Genomic DNA, 25,957 nt, shown 5'->3' on the forward strand with positions numbered 1-25,957 from the left:
AGCACAAAAAACACCTTTCTGAAGCTGAGCAGACTTCTGTGAGATGAGGATTACATACTATCAATTTATAGTGTTTTGCGCTGAATATACACAATTTCAAGAGCTGATTACAAACCATTATTTGCTTTTCTAATGTTCTGTGAAACAAAACACCTCAGTCTATTTAAAATCACGAACAAAGACGACAGATACAGCTCAGTCATTTTCAGAGATCTGACTGTGTTAAAATTAACATCAGAGTTTTCAGGTGAATTTTCTTTAATGCCATACACTATAGAATTTTGAATTATGAAGCAAAAGCATTCTTGTTTGATTTCTGTCTGGAAGATATAAAGGCATGTCTCCATATCAGTGAGATAGCAATTAGGTGGGAAATATACACATGATACTTTCTGGGGGCACATGGATTGTATTTTTCTTTTCACAAGTCTCCTCTGAGTGTTAGAACCAAACTCCATTACTAATGTCATAGGAATGCTACTGTTTAATCCAGTAAATACCACATTGCTAAAATAACTCCTCTTGAATTTTTACAAAAATATTCTTTGAACAGAAATTGATGCTGCCTCTGCAGAAGCATAACTTTTTTTGCACTGCACAAAGCCAACAAAATGTTGGCTCCTTCTAAAATGGATATATGCTTGCATGCTGTGCCTGAACTGCGACCAAGGTCACAGAAATACCACAAAACTTATTTTATGGATATAAATCACATTTTATTTTCATGTGGCACTTTCACTGATGGGGAAACATGAATTTTATGTTTTAAGACCAGTTCTTCACCTTATGAAAAACTGATAATATAAATGATGTAATGATGCGCATACACTTATATGCAACATTTCTATCCATCTTCTACTTATTTTATAAGCATCTAACAAAAAAAAGGAAATAATTAAGTGCTTTTATATAGAAAAAGAAGCACTCTTATGTATCCCGTCTTTCCAAACTTGTATTACCACTGGCATTTATACATTAAAATATTTCTGGTAAATAGCAAGAGAATGGGGATTTTATTTTTTTCTTTAAACTACAAGAGGAACTGCAGATCAGAGGGAAGCACTTGGTATTCAATGGTTCAAACAAATGTGTATCTTTATGTGACACACACATAAAAAGATGCCAGCAGACATCAGGCATCAACTCACAAGTTTGCAAAAGATCAGGGCTACATCAGAAGCAGTCTCCTGATGATCCTTTTGCATCCTCAAACTCCCTTTAAGAAGCACCTTTTTTGTTTATTCTGTGCTTGCGTGCTTCAGGATTTCTCACAGGCTGTACGAACACCTGGGTAATTCTATTTTAAAAGCCATGCTGTAGGTGTTTGACTAGGAGGAATCAGTTTGTAATTGTACACAGTAATGTAAATGTCTGTACTTACATATTTAGAACAGCATATAGTGACAAGAGAAGGAATGGCTTCAAACTGAAAATTTAGACTCGGTATTAGGAAAACATTTATTTTGAGGGTGGTGAGGCACTGGGACAGTGGATGCCTGATCCCTGGTGTTCCTGGCCAGGTTGGATGGGGCTTGGAGCACCGTGGTCTAGTGAAGTGTCCTTCCCTATTGTGGTGGGGTCGGAACTGGATGATCTTGAAGGTCCCTTCCACTGCAAACTACTCTATGATTTTAAATACAACCTCTATAAAGCACACTATAGAGCATATGTAAGTTGGCCAGCTAGCAGGAGCAGCCAGGCAAACTTTCAGGGGAGTAAGAGAACAAATTAGTGTTTTTCATAGTAGGCTTCTGGCGCCGGCATGTGTGCTACAGTGCAGATGAGACAGCCATTTAACATGTACACACAAGCATTTATTTCAAAGCAAACTCGCATGCAAGGAAGGGGGGGGGAATTGTTTAAAAAAACAAAACAAAACAAAACAAAAACACAACAAAAAAAAACGGCGCTAGAAATCCTCCGGAGGCCGAGCATTCACCCACAGCCGCGGCCCGGCATTCACCGCTACCGGGCCCAGCCGCCCCCAGCAGCGCCTGCGCGGCCGCCCGCCCGCTCTCGCCGGTCCCCGAAGCTTCGTGAAGATTCCGGAAGGCTCCGGCCGGCTCTTTCCGCCGCGGGAGCTGCCCCGCCCCCGGTGCTGCTGCCCGGCTTCCTTCCTTCCTTCCCCCTTCCTTCCGCCGTGTTCCACCAGGCTCCGTTCTCCCGGGCGGCGAGGCAGGAGGTGCTGCTGCCATGTCGCTGCTCTGCTACAACCGGGGCTGCGGGCAGCGCTTCGACCCCGAGAACAACACGGAGGGTGAGAGCGGCGGGGGGGCCGGGGCGCGGTGCCTCCCTGGCCGCCAGCGCGGGGAGCGGGGGCGGCCTCGGGGCTCGGCGGGGCGGTGTGAGCCCTGCGGGGCGGTGTGAGCCCTGCGGGGCTGTTACCCGGCCCGCGGGGTGCGGCTGCCCCGGGGACACGCGTGCGGGGCCGGGGCAGGCCCGCGCTGCGCCGCGCTGTCAGGTGTGCCAAGGGTTCTCAAGGCCAGCGTAGGCTTCTCTACTGTGGGCCTCTGGAGGTGTTTCGCTCATCCCAGTTACCAGCGGGTTTTTGTTTTTTAGGTTGGTTCGTTAGTTTGGTTTTTGGTTTTGGCTGGTTTTTTGGGGGTTTTTTGGTTTGTTTGTTTGGTTGTTGTTTTTTTTTTTAATATAGTTAAAGTGTGTGGACTTTTTGGTTCGTTAGTTTGGTTTTTTGTTTTGGCTGGTTTTTTTTTTTGGTTTTTTGGTTTGTTTGTTTGGTTGTTGTTTTTTTTTTTAATATAGTTAAAGTGTGTGGACTTGCAGCAGGTAATTAAATGGGTCTCAACTGCACACGTGTGCCTGCTTTTCCAAGTGCCTTGAGTGCTTCTGTGTTTGCTGGGAATGCTGCTGAAGCGTATTTAAAGCTCTGTTATTTGGGGTTTCATAATTCCACAGAGGTGCAGGAGGGTGAGTTGAGTTTTCAGAAGGCTCGCCCTCACCTGGTTTATAAAGTGACTGTGTTGGTTGAATTTCTAGAATGCTCTCTTCGTGTTTGTTTAATTTTTAGTGACCCCCGGGGCTAGAAGTAGGCTAACGTGTTCTAGCTTGCACATTTTTAGTGGTTTAGAACCGTGGCAATAAAGAGTGTTTATTTTTCTGAGCTATGTGTTTTTGCATAGACAGGGACAACATACTGAGTACGATTTGCTAATGTTAGTAACAATGGAAGTGGGCATAGTTGTGGAATGCTTACATCTAGTTCTCTTCCACCACCACCCCTACACCACTTTGCCCCAAAAGGCAAAGCAGATAAGGGTATTTATTGTTTAAAAAAAAAAAGAAATCCTATTAGGATTTTGTGATCTATACTCCTTACAAAAGTAACACTTATAAAAATAACGCTTCTTTAGGGTTTGTGATCAAGCTGTAGTAAATTAGGTCAGGTTGGTATGGCCATATGCTAACTCTGTGGTGCTTGGGTTGGGGAAAACAATTTCATGGCATGCAATTTGTTTCAGTAAGTGGCTGGAATGTGTAGTGGAATTACTGTGTCCTAGACTAAGCATTTCTGAAGGTAAATGTAATTATTCACAGATTGCTACAGAGAACCAGGTTTTGCCTATGGTTGACCCCTACAAATTTCTACGAATTGGCGTTTAATCAAAGGACTAATAAAGTGCTTTAAGGATGCAGCAGTAAGGTGGTAGTAGTGTGTGCATGGTAGGATCAGTTTGACCATGAAATTGACATCAAAAAAGCTCCAAACAAACAAAAACCTGAAAAAATCATGTGTCTCCAAAATTTATGTGAGGGTTGGAGAAAATGAAATACTTTGCGCTTCCTGGTAAAGGAAAGGGATTAACAGCAGTGGAGAGGTAACTTGTTTTGTTTGTTTGGGGTTTTTTTCAGTGAAAATGTAGAATAGCAACCAAAAGCTGCAGCAGTCTGATCTCATACGAATCAGAACTAGCATATGCTTTTATCTGCTTGTATCCTGATTTTCTGTTGGACTCGGTGTGAGCACAGATGGGCTGGTGTTTTACTATTTTCTAGCAGGCACACTGGTCAGACTGCTCAGTGGTCAGACCCTGCTGGCTCTGCTGAGGCACTGCAGAGCTCCTTGTCCTGGCATCCTCTCTCCTGGAGCACGCAGGGCCCTCCGGAGGCAGCAGCTGTCATTGGCTCCACCTGGTACCTAGTGCAGACCAGGCTCCGGGAGGGAGGAAAAAGGATTGCACTTGGCCAGATGGACAACCAGGCGCTTGTCTGTGTCTGCCTTGAGCTGGAGAGTAGCCACCCCTGAGGTAGTTGGTTTTGTGATAGTAGTAGTTGGTTCTGGTCTGTAAAACAGTAGCTGTTATTAACAGCATCTCTCTAGTGAAGAATTAAAAATCTTAATTTAAGTCTTCTTACTCAGAAATAATCTTTGCTACAGAAGAGAGTTTATTTTTACTCTTGTGGTACTTCTAATGACATACATACTTTTGGAAAAGAATAACCTTTACTTTCATTTTTATTTGATTTAATAGTAAGTCCTGGTCTCTACGCAAAAAAACACCTTTTTCCTTTTTAATTTTCCTGTGAGGTTTACCAGAATTATCTTTTCATCCTGAAACTGAAGGAATTGATAGAGCTTTATGGATATATTTGTAAGTCTTGCTGAAGGACTAATGTTCTAAAATATGTGCGTTTTGACTTAAGGTGGGGAACTGATGGCCTTCAGACTGTGTTAGTCCTTTAGACACAGGCACTGAATATAAATCAAACAAAATTATACAAAATTAGGTTTCTTTTAAAATCTACATATTTATAAAAAGATTTAAAAAACTGAATTTGGGTTGGGTTTTTACCTATTAAATATCTGTAGGCAGATTGCTAATTAAGTTATTTATCACTTTTTTCTTTTGCTTCTTATGTGCATCATTACTGTTTGTGCCACTTTTAATTTTAAGTGTTTCTAATTTTGCTTTAGAGGCTAAAAGATAGTGCTTAGAGTCAAGTCAGTAAAATACTGTCCATGCAGTAAATGTCAGTGAGAAGTTATATAATCAGAGCAGTTTTATTACATGTTAAAGGAATACAAGTAAAAGAGAACAGCTGTGTAATGTTGATAAACATCTGTGAATACAAACACTTTCATTAATGGAGGTTGTGTTTCAGTGTAGTGTTTGTACAGAATATATCAGTAATAAATAATATTGATACATCAAAATTGTGTATGTGTAGAAGACTAACCTTTGGGTTCAAATCCTTAGGTGGCTTAGGATGCTACAAACATTGAAAAAAACCAAAGTAATTATGGTTCAAATAATGAACTCATGATTTGCATCAAGTGACTTTTTTAAAGAAATGCTTCTCGACAGAAAGCTCTGATCAGGTACAAATAGATATATTTGAAGCAGTAAATCAGTGTTTTCTGTCTGTCAGGTAGCCAGAGGGTCACCTTCTTACTTCTGCAAATTTACCAGTAATGCCTGATTACTGATGGAGGCCAGGGATGATCCATAGAGAGTTTCCTTGCTCCACGTGGAAGTAGTAGCTTGTCATAGATACCTGCTTTCTAGTTTGTATTGTGTAATATTTAAGAAGAAGGAAGACCTCATTATTTATGTTTAATATATGCATTCAGATAGCTTTTTTGGAGGAATCTGGATTTTTCTGAGTAATGATGTGCACTCGGGTAAGTGGGGCAGCTCATGGCATACATGAATTGTAGATGTGGCATTTTTGCTGGGTTTGTAATCATATGAATAAAGATTCTTGGTATGCCTCAATATTAATAATAATCATTGTCTTCTAGGTTCATGCACATACCATCCAGGTGTGCCCGTTTTTCATGATGCTCTCAAAGTAAGTATGCAACTGTCCTTTTAAGTATTATCTATTTGGTTTTTCATCTTTTTAATTCCAGATCTTTCCGTGTTGAGAAACTGATGTTCAGCCTATAATGAGCAACCCCATGAAATTAGAAAAGCACAGTTACTAATTCCTGAAAAAGAAATTAAAAACTCCACTCATATGGTGTAAATGCCATGCAAGTCTAGATGACTTGTTTCCTGTTGATTAACTGACTTTAGGTCTCTCAGCAATTTAATTAGGTCCTCTAAATAGGACTGTGGAGCCATTGAGAGGTTTCATACTCTTTAAATTAATTAACCTGCTTGGAATTCAGAGCAGCTGCTTGTGGTGTAATGTGGCCAGGGCACTAATGTGTATGTGACATTTGTGTGCTGTAAAAAACAGTCACATTCATTCAATCAGCCAAATGAGGATGTTGATTATATTGGGACTGGTCACCCATGCCTCTTATGCAGCTGTCCAGAATTCTTGGGCTTCATCTTCAGTGAAGAATTAAAGACACCTGTGCTGGGTCTCCAGTGCTTAGACTGCACAGCCCATGCTTGGTTTTGTGCTAAACTGTTTTCCCTCTTCAGAATCTACTGGATGCATACAAAGTGCTTACAAGGGATCATTTCAGACACAACTGCTGAAACAGTACTGGAAATCATTCTAATAATTTAATTGTGTGTAGTCAAAAATCTGGTGTCCAAAAATGGAGCCTGGCACTTTATTAATAATGATGTAGCCTAAGTGGCTTTCCTTAGAACACTAAACTGCTGTTTAGCTGAGCTTTGAGGGGAGTGGGTTTTTTTTTTTGGTACTTCTACTGGAAGTGCATCTTATCCAGCAATGTGGTGTCTTTTGGCCTTGTGAAAGCTTCTGCATTTGTGCTGGGCAGTGTGTCTGCTGTCAGCTGTTGCTTTTATTGCAGTACCTGACTCTGGAATCAGCCATTGTGTGCCACTGGCAAACTGGGACAAATACTCTTAGATCAAATACTGTACAGTTATTTAGACAATTGTACAAAATTATAGCTGTATTCAGAGAACAGTACAAAAATCTTCTACATAATTATGAAGAGAGTAATTATACAGTTAGCTCCAAAGCTTAGTTTACACCCTCTTTCTCACATATTCACTGTTTATAAACAAGTACCACTTTTCTCCTTCTCCTGCCTCTTGACCTAATTAAAAATTTATCATAATTGCAAATGAGCAGTTTTCTTCATGCTATGAATTCTAGATAATCTAGGTGGGCAGGATGAACCTTTTGTCTCCTCAACTGTGAAAATAGTTTATATTTTGAGGGTATTTTAGAACCACCTACCTAAAACCTATTGTGTTGTACCACTTAAGCTTTCAAGGCGGTGGTGCATTAGTCAAACTGTTGCCTCTGAAGTTCTTTGAGTTCTAAGATATATTATTCACAGTGGCAAGGCAATTTGCTCTAAAATTGAATTTCTAGTTTATATAATAAAAAGTGCTCTTGATTGATGTAGTTGGATAGCTGTGTAATGCACATATCCAACTCTGTTGGTGCAGTATAAGTAATTGAAAGATTTGAGTGGAGCTCAAGAAAAGAAAAAAAAAATCCCTATCATTTTTGGAAGAGGGCCTGCGCATTGAGCCACAGGTGAGCCTGGTCTCACGGGTAGTATATGTTTGTTTTGCTTACATGTGACTTAATGAGATGAAGTAACAATTCTGTTTTCTGTTGTACAGAGTTGACCTAACTTGTCATGGAAGTATTGCCTCATATTTCCTGAACTTTCTGATTAAGGCAGCATCAGCAAACTAGAAGACTTCTCTGGCTTTTAAAATTGTAGATGATTATATTGTCCACAGCAGGGAAGAAAACAATTGCTGGTCTTTATATGCCATCTTTTAAAGAAATATAATAAATATTTTGGTTTTTTTAAGCTGTTATCAAGTTCAATAGTCATGCCTATGTTGTTTCTCTTCCAAAATGTTTGCAGGGTTGGTCATGTTGTAAGAGGAGAACAACAGACTTTTCTGACTTCTTAAGCATTGTGGTATGTACTCATGATTATTAACAATTTCTATACTTGTCAAGTGGCAGTGATTAGTATTAAATGGTGCATGTGCTTACATGTTTTAAATTAGGCTACTTCTGTTAAAACTGTCTAAATTCTTATGTCCTCTATTATTTTTTCATATAATGCTGAAGTCACGACTCATTTTCAAGCTTTGTTGAAATTATCAAAATAGGTTTTGATAGAACTGCTTGCTAATAAAGAAGGATTGTCAACATTTATTGCTGCGTTGTTTGACTACAGAAAGTATGCATTTTTCTTTTAACTCAAGTCCAAACTGAGAATATTTTCCACTTTAGTGGTAGGATTTTTTTTGCCGCCAGTGTTAAAAGTGGGCTAAAGGAAAAGATGGAGCTGAAGAAATGAGTCAAGAAGACTTGTTGCAGTTTTTCTTAGTTCTTGATGCAGATGAACTACACTGCATTTATGTAAATGTAATATGTAATTATGTAATATGTAATTATGTAATAAATAAAAACTTATGCTTTCCACAATAGGGCTGTACAAAGGGTTTCCATAACAGCGAGAAACCTCCTGAGCCTGTTAAACCAGAAGTCAAAACTACCTCTGAACGAAAGGAGCTAGCTGAACTGAAACCCAAATTTCAAGAACACATAATTCAAGCACCAAAACCATTGGAAACAATTAAGAGACCAAGGTACAGTATATGAAAATCAAGGTTTTCCAAATTTGTAGTCAGTTGGCCAAGTTAAAGCTTGCTTAGTTATTCAGTGTTGTACATTTCATGAAGTGTAGAAATTCTGAAATTAACCTTAGAAGACCTTGGTTTTGGTAGAAGTGATGCTGTTATCTTAAGCTTCAAAATATGAGAAAAGAATTCTGGTTATGACAAAAAAGTATTTGATCTTTCAGCGCAAGAAGCAAAAATTGAAGTCTGTAATGTCATAGCTTTAAAATGCCGCTAGAAAGTGTGTTAAGTGTTTTAAACAGTAATAAAAATAATTTTGGGGTGCTTGTATTTGGATTCCTTAGTATCTCTGATTTATTTTTATCCTGTAGAATATTTAGGATTTACAGTTGAAAGGTGCGACTGCCTTCTAAGATTCTAGTCTGTTTTTTCATAAACAGTATAAATTGGTATTTACAAATGTAATTTGTTTGTTGAAGGGAGGTTTGAAAGGAAGAGCCTTGTAGGAAGATTAAAAGTTACTACTTTGTCTTCTCTGAATTCTTTCTCATGAAGTAAGTTGACACTAATACATGGATTTTTTTTAGCCCAGATGAGCCAATGACAAATTTGCAGCTGAAAGTGTCAGCTTCCTTGAAACAAGCTCTCGATAAACTGAAACTGTCGTCAGAAAATGAAGGCAGAAAAGGTAAGGAGACAGGGGGATTAAGTAGGTGTGTGATGCTAAATGTCACACAAATAAATGAAATGCTGATCTTGTCATTTCTGAAGTGATAGTTTCCTGTAATTGTGTTCTTTTTCTTAATAATCTGGGAAATACCTTCCAGTCCAGGGAATGATGATTGAAGTTCAGATGTGGGTAACATGGAGACTTGGTTGTCGGGAACAGTTCATTGTCATTATTCGAACAGTGTCTTTTCTAAGATTTCATGGTTAGAATGGATGTAATGGGAACATCCATTTCTGAATATGTGACTGACAGAGTTACCAAGAAATGAGCTTTACTCCCTATGGTTGCCTTCATAAATTGGTGAAATTCCTTGGAAGACCGGTTGGTTCTCCGTTGTCTGTTTTTCCTCTTTCTTCTTCCCACATTTTATTTGGAATTTGGTTCCAGAACTACACTGCTCCTCAAGTAACTTTATAATTTCAACCTACGCTTGTGGCTATTTTATGCTCTTTTGTTCTTGTGCCAAGCTAATTTAGCTCTTCTTTCACCATGGTATCCAAATTATTTCCTTGTGTGTATTTATAGACAGCAGTTGAAGCCTTTTACATTCTTAATTTTACAAAACTGAACAAAATGAATGATTGTTCGTTTCCCCTGTGTTTGTAATGATCCTCTTCATCTTTTTTTATTTACCCCACTTAAAATGTGTAAAGATATAGAGCCTAGAATTTCATGCATAGGTAATACAGCTTTTGGAATGTTTCTCTGTACCTCTCTGGCAGATTTCACTGTCAGGCAGAAAATAGAAGTTTAAAGAGGAAGGTTTTTCTAATTTCCTCCTCGGCTCATTTTAGTCCTTAATAAAAGCAAAGTGTTCAGTCGATTATACAATTCATTTGCTATTTTCTATAATAATCTGTTTACAGAGGAGGATAGCGATGAAATCAAGATTGGGACGGCATGTAAAAATGCAGGCTGTTCAAAAGTAAGTGGTTCAGTTGTACTCTAAATGCAGCTGCTCAGCTACTAAGTGAGCAGTTTTGGTTTTTTGTGTGCTACAAGTTAATTTGGAAAAGGCACAAAGTCCGTTTGGTTTAACAAATGCATAATTGATAACATGCTGTATTATGGACAAATGTGAGTTTTTTGCAGAAAATCAAAGATGTTTTTCTTAAACCTGTCATGAACTTCTAATTAGTAAGCTTGTCAAATCCATGATACTGTGGTGTTTCAACTTAACATATTAAATATAATATTGGTGAGAGGTGGCTTACTAATAGCACTTGAGTTGCTCTTGATAATGTGTATAGATCAGAAGCATCTACAGATATTAACAGTTAATGCTTCCTGCAAGAAGAATTAAAAAGTCAGTGTTTTAACACTTCTAGCATCAGAATTAGTCATTATATTATCTAGTCATTTAAAGCGAAAGTTACACTGACAGGCTTGTTTTGTGCAAAATGGGACAGTAAAATTTAAATAGCTATTTTACCTGGCAGATTTTGCATTATCTACTGAAGCTCTGGTGGGAGGAGAACTTGGCAGTCTTTGTGTTGGGAAGAACTGATCTGCTATTCAGTGGCTGAGTTGCACATTGTTTATTTTACTTTCTCTAGAGAATCCATGTGTTTTATGAATGACAAATTTAATTTATTTACAAGTTACGTTCTTGTTTTCTCTGAATGCTCAGAGTATTTTAAAGACCGAAATCTCTGAGGATCTGCAGTGACTTTTATGAGCATAGGTGGTGTCACCATTGATGTGTGCCATTCAGTTAATACAAAGCACAGCTTCTTAGCAGTGCCAGAGAACCTTCTGTGAAGGAAGGTTGAATAGTTACTTTGAAAAGCTAGGACAAGCCATTAGATCTAGAGTATTTACCCAAAAGCTTTGTCGTACTTTGGTCATTATTTCTGGTTTTTGTCATGTTATTGTTTGGTTTTTTTTTCCTTGCTCCAAATCCTGTAACAGTAATACACTTCAAATGCTTTGTCCCACCAGACATACGAAGGACCACACAGCACAGAGGAAGTATGTATATACCATTCTGGTGTACCTATATTCCATGAAGGGTTAGTATTCAGCTAACTTCCATTTTTGTACCTGTGTTCTGTGAAGGGTTAGTATTCAGTTAATTCCAGGTTTTTTTAACTAGTCTGTTGTGTGTTCCTGCTTTCTTTGTAGATGTTGCCTTGATTTATTGTCTGTTCCCTCTTCTGTCAAAAATTGCAGTGCGTGAAGGGGGTATATGGAAGTAACAGTAATATGGCATAAAGGAAAGATCTTAAATGTTCACAGTAAATAATGTCCTAAATATTGTTTGTTAATTATTTTGCAAACTTTCAAGGATGAAGTATTGGAGCTGTTGTAAAAGAAAAACTTCTGACTTCAATACATTTTTAGCTCAAGAAGGCTGCACAAGAGGAACACACTTATGGACTAAAAAGGATGCAGTAAGTAGCATTAAGATTGCATTCTGTAATTGTCCATTCTGAATTTTGAATAGTGAAATGCAGTTTGTAGCTTGATGGAGTTATTACTGTAGTTGAGTTGTTACAGATTACTACCTCTGACATATTGTGGAGGATACATAATGTGCACAGCAGGAAAACTGAGAAATGGAGTGTGAAGTTGTCTATGCTACAGGTATACTTGATTCTTTAAGATTATAGAATATGGTAATGGACCAAAAACACTTGAAAAACATTATTTGGTCACACGATGGATACAGGTGAACAAAAAAGTTCTTGTTATGAGTGTGTCATCTGTTGCTGAGGCAAAAAGAGTTTGACACTGTAAACATCAGAAATGTTTAACAGAAGAAAATAAAGATATATTATAAAAAGTGTAGCTTCATTACCTCACTCCAGAACAATTACTTCACAAATCCTTTACTTCCTTTAAATCTTACAATTGCTGCTTGTTTTGAATATTTATATTTTTGTTCAAGAATAATTTGCAAGTGCAGAAAATAGGGATTTAAAAAAAAAGCTGAAGTCATGAGTCTAAAGCAGGAGAATGTAGAAAAAGAGTAAAGAATTTATCCACATTTAAAGAAACCATGTGCATATTAATTGTATGTGTATTGAGATAATGGACTTCTATCCAACAAGGGTTTTTTATGTTAGGTTTTTGGTTTTGTGGGTTTTTTCACAGTTTACTTACTTTTTCTGCATCAGCAAACAGAGAGTAATACATTTTTTTGCAGGACTATGAAGCATTCTTGGAGTCATAGCATTCTTTCTCTTTGTTCAGTTCCTTTCTATTACCTGCTGGCTAACTGTAGTCTTAGAAAGGAAGTTGATCCACCAAGTAACATTTTTTTGTTGTAGTTTGTCTGAGAGGGAGATACTGAAATACTTAGTAAGAAGAATTGCAAGTGGAGTCTTGCAGTCTCCTGTGAAGATGAAACAGAGTCCTTTATTAGCTATGCTAATTGGCTATTAAAAAAGCTTCTGGGTGTTTATGCTGTTCATCTTGTAAAAAATATTCAAATGTAATTCTAAGTCTTTTTTTTTTCCTTTTATAGGGTACAAAAGTAGTTCCATGCAGGCATGATTGGCACCAGACTGGAGGAGAAGTTACTGTTTCTGTATATGCTAAAAACTCTGTCCCTGATCTGAGCTATGTAGAAGCTAATAGCACAATGGTGAGCCTCTGCCTTGAGATCATTAACTGGAACCTAGGAAAATCTGCTCAGCTTTATTTATAAGGCAGAGATAGCATAAGACTGTTTTTTGAGTAACTGCTTTTACTTGGCATTTGTGTTTGTTCAAGTATGTATAGCTTTTTTCTCCCTTCTGTTTGGGGAGAACTGCACTTTAACGTGTGGGCTTTTTTTAAAGCTGCAATAAGGTATGCAAAAAAAATCTTTCATTTGACTTCCATAATTAAAACCCAAGCATGATGGGTTTCAATTGCCATATCTGTAAATAATTATAGAGTCATCATTTGGTTGTATTTGATTTAATGTAATTTGATACCATTCTTCATTGTATGCTGTTTCACAGCTACTAATATTAAACAGATGTTGAAATGACTCTCCGATTTCTTTATTAAAATTGTAAGGTAGCAGTGGTCACTGTTGATTGCAACTGTATCAGAATCTATTAAAATTGATACTCATCTCTATTTCTGAGGGACAATTTTATCACTTTGGTCATTGTAGGATCCAAGTCCTAAAATGGTATATTCTGTTTAAACATGCTTGAGTTGTGAGATGTTTTGTTAACATGATAAACTTTTCTCCCTTTTTTTTTTGTTATTTTTCCTGTTAAGGTAAATATCCATATTGTATTTGAAGGAGAAAAGGAGTTTCATCGTAGTGTGAAGTTATGGGGAGTAAGTATAAAAATATTTTTTCTATTAAAAAGAAACAAACAGAAAACCCCAGAAGGAAACTGAAGCATAAGCCATTAGCTTCTTCTCTTTCAAAATGGTTTGGTTTTCCTCATTACTGTTTTTTAAAAGAATTTCTGTCACGTGTCATTGAGTAATTACATTTAAAGATGAGTAAAATGACCCAGGAGATCCAGTGTGACATCATAATGGGCACTACTTTGTACAGAAGGGGGCCTTCCAAAGTCCTTTCTGATCCCAACACCATGGTAGTAGTCTTGCAGAAAATCCTTGGTTATGTATTTTAGCCAGTGTATATTAGATATACATAGGCATATGTTCATGCCATAAACTTCCCATAGCTTGGGAATGGGAAACAGTCTTGATTTTTCAAGGTACTAGGGGGATCTTCATCTACCTAAACATTTACTGAAATTTAGTGATGAGGTACTCCCTAACTTAAACCTGCAGTGTCTGTTAGTCTGTTAAATTAAAGTGTGAAATACCTTTACTATTCTAGGTGATCGATGTGAAGAGGAGTTACGTGAACATGACCGCTACAAAGATTGAGCTCACTATGAGAAAAGCAGAGCCCCTGCTATGGGCAAGTCTGGAGTTACCAGCATCCAACACACAAGCAAAACAGGAGAGTTCGGATCAATAACAATTCCAAGAGACAAGTTATTCCCATGATGAAGTGGTGACTTGCTACTGTAATCAAATATTTAACTTTTATATAGATTTCTTTTTTTTTTTTTAATCCTAGTTCATCTGTTCCCTTCTAGAAAGAAATTTGACGCACAGCAAATGGGGGTGTAATCTTGAAAGGGTAGCAGTTATTTCTGCTCCTGCTCCCATGGATATGTTTATGCTAGATGCAATGTCTCCATGGGAATTTAGAGTAAAATAGCTATTGCCCTTCTCTTGCAACCTTCCCTACCATGCACTGACTGTCCCAGTAGATGTGCTCTCTGTTCACAGTGGGTGTCTTTGTTTTTCAGCTGGTCTCTTTAGACTGGATGCATTTGGTAGCCCGTGTTAAATTCAACACAGTTATGAAGCGTACAGTAATGCAGATACAAAAATCTGACATTCATTAGCATGTATTTCTACATCTAGAGTAAAAGGTTACATAAACAAATAGGAAGTTGTGTGCTTATAGACTTTCATGTTCTGAAACGGAGGTTTCTTTCAATACCTGTTGGCTTTTGGAGGAATTAAATGAACGGTATTATTCCAAGGATTTCAGTACTTGCTGACTCCTGCTGTCTTTCATGTATCAAAGCAGATCAGGTTAAAATTTTTAAAAAGGTGGCAAGAAGGGATTTTTTTTTTTACTCTTACATTTGCTATTTGAGTAGTTAAATATAAAAGCAAATGGACAGTGAAATGGCTGTATAACTTAGCATTTCAGCTGTGAAAAGTATGCAAACAGCAAACTATGTAAAATTACCAAAGTGCTGTATATATTTGGCAGCCTTTAGAATGTATAGTCTGTCCTATTTTGCAACATTGAAAATCTCAAGACTCCTCTCAAAGTAGATGGATATGTGTAGTAGGAGAAGCCAGGACACACTTTAGGTGTCTTGGTAAAACAATTTCCACATAGTTGTGTGTATCTCTTGACTCTGAGGTCATCTTAAAAACTGCAGTTACATACAGGACAAATCTTAGGAGAAACAACATGCTTTAAAATCTGTCTCACACTGTAATTGTACCTTTGAATCAAAATACTTTAAAAGAATACTGTATCTTTTGAGCAGACTCTAATTAGAAATCCAAGGCCTTAGTTTTGTTTTCAGTTCATCAGTAAAGGTGTGTGGCTGAAAACAGGATAGCTGTAAATTTTTTATTTTTTTTTTTTTATCCAGGGAGCAACACACAGTAACGTTACTTTTTATTTCTGATTGGAATAGTTTCTTAATTTTGGCTTGCAGCCGAAATAAAAATGTTTTCCTATTAAAGTAATAAAAAATGCACCATTATTTATTGTGCCTAATCCTGTATATGTAAACAGGAGGTCTTGTGGACTGTTAAAATGCATGGATGCTCATCTGCCAGCCTTGGCAGACCTGGAATAGTATCAGGAGAAACAAGGGTGTAGTAAAGGCATTCTGAAGTGAAATACAGGTTTCTAAGAATCTTGTTGCTTTCCAGTAGGTATGATTTGACTCAGATTTGTCTCTAACAGTACTTGAAGTCCTACTTCATGCTTACAGTAGTAGGAAATACGTTACCAAAGAAACTATCCCTGAACACCAAGAAGGTAACACTGGTGATACAAATATATATATATATATATGTATATATATATGTCCACATATGTAAAATTGTTTTGGTGCTTCTGTACCCTCATTTCATGATCCGTTGTCCTCAATTACTTAGTTTGAGCATGCTTGAATGCTCCCTTGGGCCTTTTAAAAAAGTTCAGTTCTAAGTTCTGCTGTATAGATTGTGTTAACTTCTAATAATGCCTTTTTTTTCCTCTTTTTTTTAATCTGAAAATGTCAGGTACTGCAAAGTGATAAGGGTACAAGCTTATAAATTACGTGCCTGCCAGGTGGCCCTGTGAAAATTGAACAGATGTTCCTTGATGTGTTCTGAACCAACAAGTGGAGTACTTACTAGTGTGACACAGAACATCAGTGGATGAAAAATTCTAGGTAGCTGTAGCTACTAACATGCCATCTGTGTTTGTGGGTGCAGAACTCTGAACTTGGACAGCAAAATTAGTAAAGCTTAAATGCCAGGATAAAGTTCTTGTTTAACAAGCAAGTTCAAATATGTCTATCCATATGGATATATAAATATCCTAAATATGTTAAACATGGAAAACATATTTTCTCTTAATTTGCATCCTCATGTGCATTAGGTTTATGTAATGTAAAACCTGTTTTAAAGAATGACATGGAAAATGGAATTCCTTGGGAAAACAATATCTGTTTTTAAGTAAGTCATATTCTGTCTTAGTGCACTAAAAACCTAAATGGAGGGAAATATGGATGAATGGGCTGTCTCACGTGAATGCTGCAGGCTTTGGGATCCTCTAACTACTTGTTATCACTCTTTCAAGCTGTGTTCTGCTGATAGCTTAGTTACCCTGGCCATAAGTGGGAGAAAGCTCCTGTAAACACAGTCCCCAGTTTTGCCTTTTTTTCATTCCTCCCCCTCTTCTCCTGTTGTTCATACTTTCAGCACAAAGCTAAAGATACGTCAGGTGTTCTATAATGACTCCCCAATCAGGTGCAATACAGCCACTTTTAAAGCTTACGTGTTTAAAAAAGCAAGCAAACAAATTAAAGAATCCATGAAAACCCCACCAGCTTTGGTCAGGCAAGAAGGTATAGCCTGTACAATAACAGCAGAGTTTCTGTGGTCTGGGATGCTTTTCAGAATAAAAGTATAAACCTTCAGATGGCCTTGACTGCCATAAACTGTTTAACTGCAGCAATTCTTAGCAGTGTTTTATAACCATATGTCTGCATCTGTCCTGAAGCTGCAAGAGCTGTGTCACTCAATGAATTTGTGTGTTTTGAGCAGTTGCTTACAACAGGCTTCAACACACCAGGTTGTTCCTGGTGTTTCATGCAATGACATCTTGACATGCATAGTGATAGCAGACATTTTGATGGAATGTTGGCTTGGCTATAACTTTTATTAGTAAGTGTGGAGAGAAGGTAAGGCCAACTGTGGTGTACTAAACCAATCATGATGGATACTTTGCCAAAAGCAAGATTTGTCAAGTATGCCAAGTGATATTTGATCACAGGCATTCGCCTGTCTAATATTGACACTATATTGCAAACCAGTATGAACAGGAATACTCGGTGTCGAAGTCATCCTTTTTCCATGCACTCAGATCTTGTGCTATATTTATCAAATTAAGTTGATACAGTCTAACTATATTTTTATAAATAAGTGTTTAAGAGCTGTAGTGTGTTTCAGTGTGGGTTTATGTGTTACACATGTAGACAAGCACGTTACATGACTCAGAGCTGACTGTACAGGTGCATATAAAACTTCACCTCCACGATCCCTTTATAATATGAAGAATTGCATGGATATACAAGTTTACTACAGAAATCTTAATCTTTTCCCTCATGTATAAGCCCATTTTTCCTATCTAACATATTTCGTACCTAACATTGCATCCCAGGTAAAAAGTGATAGGATGAGAAGAAGCAGCCTCAAGTTGTGCCAGGGGAGGTTTAAATTGGATGTTGGGGAAAACAATTTTCATGGAAGGGGTTGTCAGGCATTAGAACAATCTGCCCAGGGAAGCAGTGCAGTCACCATGCCTGGAGGTGTTTAAAAAAACATGGATATGGCACTTAAGGACATGGGTTAATGGTGGACATGGTGGTGGTGCTGCCTTGGTAGTTGGCGATCTTAGAGGTTTTTCCAATCTTAACAATTCTGTTATCTTGTATCTGTAACAACATTTCTTGGAGGAATTGGAATTTATGTGAAAACACTGCTAAGCACAGGGCTGATCTGCTACTTTGACTTTAGGTGCTGATACAACTTGACAAAGAAATCTTTCATTGGATGGTATTATGGACTGTGTACATTATCAAGTCACCATTTCAGTAGTTTAGGAATTAGTTTTACTAGGAATTTTGCCTTGGAAAAAAAATATACCTATTCTACATAATGATGCATTTTTGGCTTGCATTCTTTAAACATGGCATGAGTATCAATTAAATACTGTATCTGTTAATGATTGGTCTTTCCCAATTTGCTACTAAATTTTTTTTATTTCTGTTCAGGAAGGAGATCCTTTTTAGAGTAATGAGTTATGTGTCTGGAACACTGTTTAAGGGTGGTAAGAATTTTGCCATTATAAGAGTCTTGCATTACAGTTGAAGAGGAGATGACTTTTCGCATGGCTGTTTAATTCTGCACATTCACAAAACTTAGCCGCAGAAATTAATCTCATGTCTTCATGCTCTAGTTTTTTTCTTAATGTATCCAATAAAATTCTTATTACATGCTGGTTGCATTTGGGGTTTGTGTTTGACTCCTTTTTTTATGGTTGTGAACTTCCCTGTTAGTTTGTAGCACGGTTGTCGAAGTTAAATATAAGTGGACATTTTCCACATATAGTTCTATATGGGAAGGAAACTGCATTACCAAGGGGTTTTTTCCACCTGTAGCTCCTTTCTTTGCTTGTTGCTTTCTAAAACTACACTTTTGAGCTGTCACAAACTTAATAGAAGTGGAATAATTCCAGATTCAGTGGCTGTTTCTAAAGTTGCTGAAGGTACTGTTGCTTTGATTTTTTTTCCTGGTTTCTTGGAAAAAGAAGATAACTTTCCAAAACCTCTGGCATTCAGTCAGTGTAGAAAAGGGTTCACCTCTAGAAGACTGATATCTTCCATGGTAATAAATACTTGCGCTTTTCCCAAAGTTTGTGTAGATGTTTTGACCAGAGGGTAACCAAGGTATTGTCACAGACATTACAAACTAATCCACAGGCTGAGTGTTAAGCAAAAAATGAAGCATGCTTTTGAATAAAATATTGTTGTTACCTACTAGAAAGAAGTATTTAAAGAATTAGTTCCTTGTTAAATTTTAAAGCTGCGTTGCAACAAAATTCATTTAAAGCTACCTAGAGGCAGATCTTTTAACTTACAATGATCTATGAAATATTTTTAGTCCAGAAACCTTGTTCTCTGAAATGTGATTTAAACCTATGATAAATATTGATACTGCAGTATTATTGCTGAATTCCATGCTTGGGAAAAAACTAACCTAATATACTTCTAGCCTAATGTGCTTAACCTAATTTGTTCCTCCTTAATTGAAAATCAGGCTTGTTTATAACAAGGCAGAGTTGATGTAGTGTGCTTTTATACCCCAAGGGACTTAATTTAGGGGTTTTTTTTTAAGGGAATGCCTTGTAATCAGGTTATATCATTATGTACATAAACAACCCAAATTTTAAATGTTCTGCCCATAGTGAAAGCAGTTAACATTTGGAGTGTCAACTCATGTTCAAAATCTATGATAAAGAGGTAGTTTAAGTTCTTTAACTGCGGCTTTGTAAACTGGAAGCTTGTTGGCTCTTCTGTTACCAGAGTTATACTTTGCTGGATAACTTAAGTGGGATGCTTGTGCTTTCCAAGAGCAATTAACAGCTATAAAGAAGAGAAGGTTGGTAAAATAAATGGAAGACATTGAAATGTAGTTGAAAATAAGCTTTTAAGAAAAATATTGCCTCATATTTGTTGTTGAAAAATAATTCAGAGAAGATGTGCTAAGGATGATGCAAAGGAACAGCTCCCAACAGCTGAGCTTGACAGTGTTTTATGCTTCTCTCACATACCTTTGTAAGGGTCTACCTCCTTGCTGTGTGAGCATTGGTCAGTGCTTGTTTTGCTGTTATTTTTCTTCAGCAACATTTTACTTTCCAAAACAGCCAATTAAATTTGTTGCATTTATAATTAAACAGTTGTATTGTCACACATTGCCTGAAGACTCGGGTATGCTTGGCACTTCCCAGTGAAAAGTGGCCAAAAATTCAGTGTGGTTTACTGATAATACCCAAATGCTGAGTGCATAAGTCTTAAGCTAAACCATGTGTAATTTTAATGAGTTTTTGTATTACACAGTTGTATTATATAATGCACATGTTTTTCCTTAAACTGCCCCATAAGGCTACTTTAATAAGCATAACTATTCAAGAGTGTATTGCAACCTGCGGTGTTGTACATCCTCCCTTTTCCTCCATGCAATGCAGCTGTTCTTCACTGAAATTTGAAGTGTAATTTTGTGCAGAGTGAGCAGTAGCTGTTAGAGAGCTGATAGATTTTACCAGAGATTCTCCATATTCTGGTAATTGTGTTTTAGTACAAAAGAAAGTGTAATGCTGCCTGAGAGGCAAGTGCCAAGTCCTGCAGTCACACTGTGAATCCTATACAAATATCTGGTCCTCAAGCGGGTTGTTTTTTATCAGACTGCAGATGGCAAGAATGGTATTTGCAATACCAAAATCCTGTTAGGCTGAATTGGGTGAGCAGAGGTGGTTTGAAAATACAGAAAGAAAAGCCGGTTTAGTTTCATCCATTTCTCAGGTTTACAGGACTGGACACTTAAGTGTGCATACGACTATGGATAAATAGCTGTCGTTAATGATTTTTCTTTAAAAAACTTGGGACCTCCCCCATGTAGTCCTCAGATGCCAACCTCTGCTGAGAGTCCAGTGAACACAGGCCTCCTGTGGCTGGTAGCATGGCAGAAGCTTTGTTCCAGCTCTGCAGGGTCCCAGAACCTGCCAGGCTTGCTTTGTCTGAACTTCTTTTAAGCTGCCTGCAGCTTTGTTCTGGCTTGTTTGGCTGTTAAAACTTTTGTCTTGTCCAGGTGGCTGTTGTCTGACTTGGTTTACCTTGTTTCTTATTCTGTAGTTGCCTGTTGTAGACATATTTTTTAATATAACTACTAAAACTAAAGCAGGTTTACTGTGTAGAGCAACCTACTGCTGACTCTAGTGCCATGTCGCAGAGGGATACATGCAAGGGCCTTGAAAACTGAGGTATGGGGTGTGGTGTAGAGGACTACTGACATGGGATGATTGGAGAAGGGGCACTGCTGGATAATAGAGATCTCAGGAAGAGAAACAGCTCATAAATATTACAACTGTTTTTCCATTGAAAGGTTTGTACTGTAATTTCTTTTTTTTTTTCTTTAATCATAGAGACTAATCATTCTTCAATCACACAGTTAAGATTTTGAGCATACCAACAATGAACCTGTCTTTACTTAAAAAGTGTGTTTCTTTCTGCCTGTAAGACTGGCAGGATGCTTATGTGTGACTCCTCTGCCATGGCACTGGACAACACTATGCTGGCAGTACCCACACTGCTGTAAGGGTAGTGCCAGGATAATATCTTGTGTGCTGCAGACTGAAGAGAGCTTTAGTGCAGGAAGGTGGTGTCCAGGCATGCAGGCTCTGGTGTAGAGTATGAAAATATGGTTTAGGAGACAAGAGCTGAGAAAACAAAAGCAATGTTTCAGTAGAGGGGTGGTGGTTCCAGAAATATCTGAAGGGATGAATGACGTCAGATCTAAATCTTTCAGTGCTCAGTGTTCACAGCTGGCCATGTTTCCTCTGCCTGATCTGCTTCTTACGGGTTACGTAAGGGTGTGTTGTCACAACAGTCACTGTGTCCAGCAACTGTGACTTGGGTTTCCTTCTAAAAGTGCAGCCAACTTTGGAAGTGATGTGGATGGCAGCATCAGGAACACGTCAGCTGCACTGTCAGCAGGCTAGCAAAGCACATCTGGGGAAGGTGCCATGTAAACTTAGCAAGTCTATTCTTATCTGATACCCTGCTGTGAAATGATTTTCTATTTTTGCCTCTGCTGTTCTTTCCCTTAATGAAAGGTTGGAACATGTTTGGAGTTTAATTGAACCAGGTCCAGCCCCTCCTGTATGAGGTGCCTAACAAAGCACTTTTATTCCTTCTCATAGAAACCTTGAGCTCCCCAAGCTGAAGATGATGTTTAAGGGTGCAGAATCCATCAGGAGAAGCACTGTTGATGCTGACAGGAGCATCCTTGACCTTATAGATTCTAACTGGCACAAGTCTCAGTGGTGTAATGGGAACAATCTTCTACCTTAACAAAGACTGCTTGCTAAATTCAGCTCCTGCTGGTTTCTCTAAGGACACTTTATATGAGCAGGCGCTGTTCTTTGAGGAACAGAGCACTTTGGTTCTGCTCTGAACAACAGAAACAAGATTTCTGTGTTTCATTTAATTAATGTTGTCTTCACTGCTCTGCCATAGGGAAGTTCATGATGTTCACCATCATTCAGCTTTTTCAATAGCACTGTTAATTGTACACTGAAATCCTATGAATAAAACTAGGGGAATTTAGAGAGGAAAAAAACAGGTCATGCATGTCCAATTTTTACCCACTGCAGAAAGGGTCCCCAGATGAGTCTGATAGTGTCACCTGGAGAGTCCAGCACCCAGAGTTACAGATTTCTTTCCAAAGGCAAGCCAAAGGTATTCCAACCATAACAGAATCTTAATCATAGGATCAAACAAAGGTTGAAAGGGATCTTTAAAGGCCATCCAGTCCAATCCCACTGCCATTTCAGCTAGATCAGGTTATTCAGGACTCTCATCCTGAATGTTTCCAGCGATGGGGTGTCTACCATCAATCTGGGCAACTTGCTCTAGTGTTTCCTCACCTGCATTGTAAAAGTGCTACTTGTATCTAATCTAAATTGACCGTCTTCAGTTTAAAACTATTACTCTTGTACTAATGCAACAGATGCTGCTAAAAAGTTTGTCTCCAAGCTGAAATAAACTTCCAGGCACTGTCCCTTTGGAACTGATTTTCTAAAGAGACAATTGACAACCCAAATATCCAAGTGATACTTGATCCATCCAAGTTTAATTTTGCCAGATTGTTTTGCAGCTCCAGTCTACTAGGCTGAAGGGTTGGTTTCTCCCATTTGTAGGATTTACTAATTGTTTCAGCCAGGCTGAGTGAAGAAACAGGGCAACTGGAATTGAGGAAGGACAGTGTTACCCATTTGTAAAGAGAGTATGAAAAAGTCCCTTCCCCCACTTTAAAATTATGGGGAGCTAGAGCTACACTTGCACTGGGGGACAGCAACAGAGGCTTGTTTGCTTATCTATAGAACATAACATTCTGCTCATTGAGGAAGGAAAGGCAATTGGAGATCTGAGTTACTGATCCTTTCAATACAAAGAATATGGGATTTTGTGGAATTTAGTTAGTATAAGCCATTTATAAGTGGTTTGGTTTCCTTATTTATAAGGGTTTAGATATCCCTCTCCCTCAGCAGAACTTTACAGACAGGAATGGAAATAGATTTAATATATTTTGTGTACTTCTCAGGATGTAGTAGGTCATGATGAATCTCACATTCACACAGTTATCAATTAAGTTGACAAGAGGAACAAAGCAATCAATGCCAGCTGTGCATGCAGCCTGCTGTGAGCTGTAATTTATTCTTACAGCTTCAAACTGCACAGGGAAGCAAGGAGAGTTTGTATGTTCTTTTGCAGCAGCAAGGTAATAGTACAGAATCTCAAAGGCTAGCTACCACTGAAAATATTATGTTTACTGGTGAAACATTTGTTCACTGGTTTATACATTTCTGTAAATGAAGGAAGAAGAAAGCTTCATTAAATATTTCCTTGCAATGTGGAAACTCCTTGTTTGCCTTATACTCTGATGATCCTAGAGCAGGAACCACTGGCACATCCAAAACTGGCTGCTGCTCATAAGGAAGAGGCACTAATGGCTTTTTTCCACCATCTACATATCCTAACCCTCCCTTGGGGGCACATTCAGTACTGCCCATTGCAGCGAATGTAAAGTTATGATGGAGCAGGAAGGGCACACAATTTGGAGAAAAGCAAAAAAAAACCACCTTCCTTGGGCAACCTGTGCCAGTGCCTCACCACCCTCACAGTAAAGAATTTTGTCTGCTCTAAACCCACCCTCTTCCAGTTTGAAGCCATTTCCCCTTGTCCTGTCACTACACGCCCCTGTAAACAGTCCCTCTTCAGCCTTCTTTAGCTACTGGAAGGCTGAAAATAAGGTCTTTCCAGAGCCTGCCCTTTCCTAGGCTAAACAGCCCTAGCCATCTCAGTTCTTATGCTCATGAAAGAGATACTCCAGCCCTTTGATCACTCTAAACCCACCCTCTTCCAGTCTGAAGCTATTCCCCCTTGTCCTGTCACTACACGCCCCTGTAAACAGTCCCTCTTCAGCCTTCTTTAGCTACTGGAAGGCTGTAAATAAGGTCTTTCCAGACCTGCCCTTTCATAGGCTGAACAGCCCTAGCCATCTCAGTTCTTATGCTCATGAAAGAGATACTCCAGCCCTTTGATCATCTTCATAGCCTCCTCTGGACTTGCTCCAACAGGCCCACAGGGCTGTTATACTGGGTCCTCAGGGCTGGGAGCAGCATTCCAGGTGGAACCTTGCCAGAGCAAAGGGCGAGAATCACCTGGTCTCTGCCACAGCATCAGCTACTCCTGTCTCTTATGTGCTGACAAGGTCAATTTTGCATTCCATTACCCAACACAAGAGGTGCAGCATGGACTGTGGAAGTGTAATTTCCTCCTCACGTGCCTAAGGCTCGATCTGTGAAAAGCAATTGAACAGTAAATTATGAGAACAGCATCCACAAGCATACAATCCTTCATCTTTCATGGAGGTGTATTGGAGGTGATGCCAGTGAAAGCTGCTCTTCTTGGTGGCATATATCCCCCAAAACAACTTCCCACAAGTTATTTCTGGTTCCCTTGTCTGAATTCAAGGCATCTGAGATGAGAACAACAACTCTCTCCTGCTAGGAGGACTTTTTAGGGCCACATCTGTTCTATTCCCCATAAAATTCTGCTTCTGTACTTTTTAGGGCCACATCTGTTCTATTCCCCATAAAAAAAAAGATTTTATTCCCACAACATAGTACAATTTATGGTAGTGAGAAAAACTGTAGTATATATTACATAAGAGATGAAATTGGTTAATGTCAGTTTCCACAAGATGAAATGTGATTCAGTAAAATTCTAGCAATTTTATTAGTTTTAAAGCATGCATATGAGAACTACACCTAAAGGGCAAATGAAGCAAGAATTTTTATTTTTTTTCTTTTAATAGAAACTAAACAGTTTTGTACAACTGGCCTTCTCATGCATTTCAGTTCCTCTTTGAATGTAAAATCAACTCCTGATGGGAAATATTCTTCAGGTCATACTTGAAGACAATTATCTCAAGCTCCATGCTAATAGTAACAGTATCCTCCCACTCCTTCAGATGGAAAAAATATGAAAGAGATTGCCTGGGAAAAAACAGGAACAAAAGCTGCCATGGGTTCAGAACTAGAGAAAGTGCCAAAAAGAGCAGGGAGGTCAGCTTTTGGTTACCCACCAAAATCTTTATTTTCCAAAGTGCAAGTAAAAAGACGGAGATGCATAGGGTCTTTCGGAGGGATGGATGTGCACTCCACTGAGAGCATGCTTTTGGATTTCAGCTGTTTTCCTTGATTATCAAGAATGGCCAGTACTGCTTTGGCAATCAATAGGAAAGTCACTTATTTTAATTTTTACAGGAAAAAGAAAGTTAATCAGTGTAAAGAGCATTCATCAGTCCTGCAGAATAGATTCTGAAATGCAGAGATGCCTTTGGTGTCTCCTATTATAAAAGTAATTATCAGAACAAGAAAAATGTACAGGCTGAGTATTACATTTTTTCCATCAGAATGTTTGCTGTTGATCACTGCTGTGGACAAAATTTGCAGGTAGCTTGGCAAATAACTGTTTTCATAACTGTACATGCAAAACACTAAAGTTGTGACCTGGTTTAGGACAAATTAGGGGAAAAATATCTCTAAAGGAGCCTCTTATAGGAAACAAAACCTTCTGCACCTTCCCCCCCCTCCCCACCACTGGGTAGC

At 38.3% G+C, this 25,957-nt stretch overlaps 1 protein-coding gene across 1 annotated transcript; it reads left to right on the top strand.

The window, feature by feature from the left end:
• The first annotated feature begins 1,879 nt into the window (after window positions 1–1,879).
• CHORDC1 (cysteine and histidine rich domain containing 1) lies at window positions 1,880–18,511 on the top strand. Its single transcript, XM_039718356.1, has 11 exons — window positions 1,880–2,257; window positions 5,759–5,808; window positions 7,775–7,831; window positions 8,350–8,510; window positions 9,089–9,189; window positions 10,098–10,156; window positions 11,173–11,243; window positions 11,519–11,624; window positions 12,701–12,820; window positions 13,450–13,512; window positions 14,030–18,511. Exons 1-11 carry the CDS (start codon window positions 2,194–2,196, stop codon window positions 14,171–14,173), a joined length of 996 nt encoding a protein of 331 aa, XP_039574290.1. The 5' UTR covers window positions 1,880–2,193; the 3' UTR covers window positions 14,174–18,511.
• Window positions 18,512–25,957: the final 7,446 nt, after the last annotated feature.

The sequence above is a fragment of the Passer montanus genome, unplaced genomic scaffold (genome assembly GCF_014805655.1).
Source record: "Passer montanus isolate IOZ18808 unplaced genomic scaffold, ASM1480565v1 scaffold4, whole genome shotgun sequence".
NCBI lineage: Eukaryota > Metazoa > Chordata > Aves > Passeriformes > Passeridae > Passer > Passer montanus.

Coding starts and splice junctions, on each gene's coding strand:
- CHORDC1 (XM_039718356.1), top strand. CDS start 2,194: ATGTCGCTGCTCTGCTACAACCGGGGCTGCGGGCAGCGCTTCGACCCC. Junction 8,511..9,088: donor GAAACAATTAAGAGACCAAG/GTACAGTATATG, acceptor GATTTTTTTTAG/CCCAGATGAGCCAATGACAA. Junction 13,513..14,029: donor GTAGTGTGAAGTTATGGGGA/GTAAGTATAAAA, acceptor TTACTATTCTAG/GTGATCGATGTGAAGAGGAG.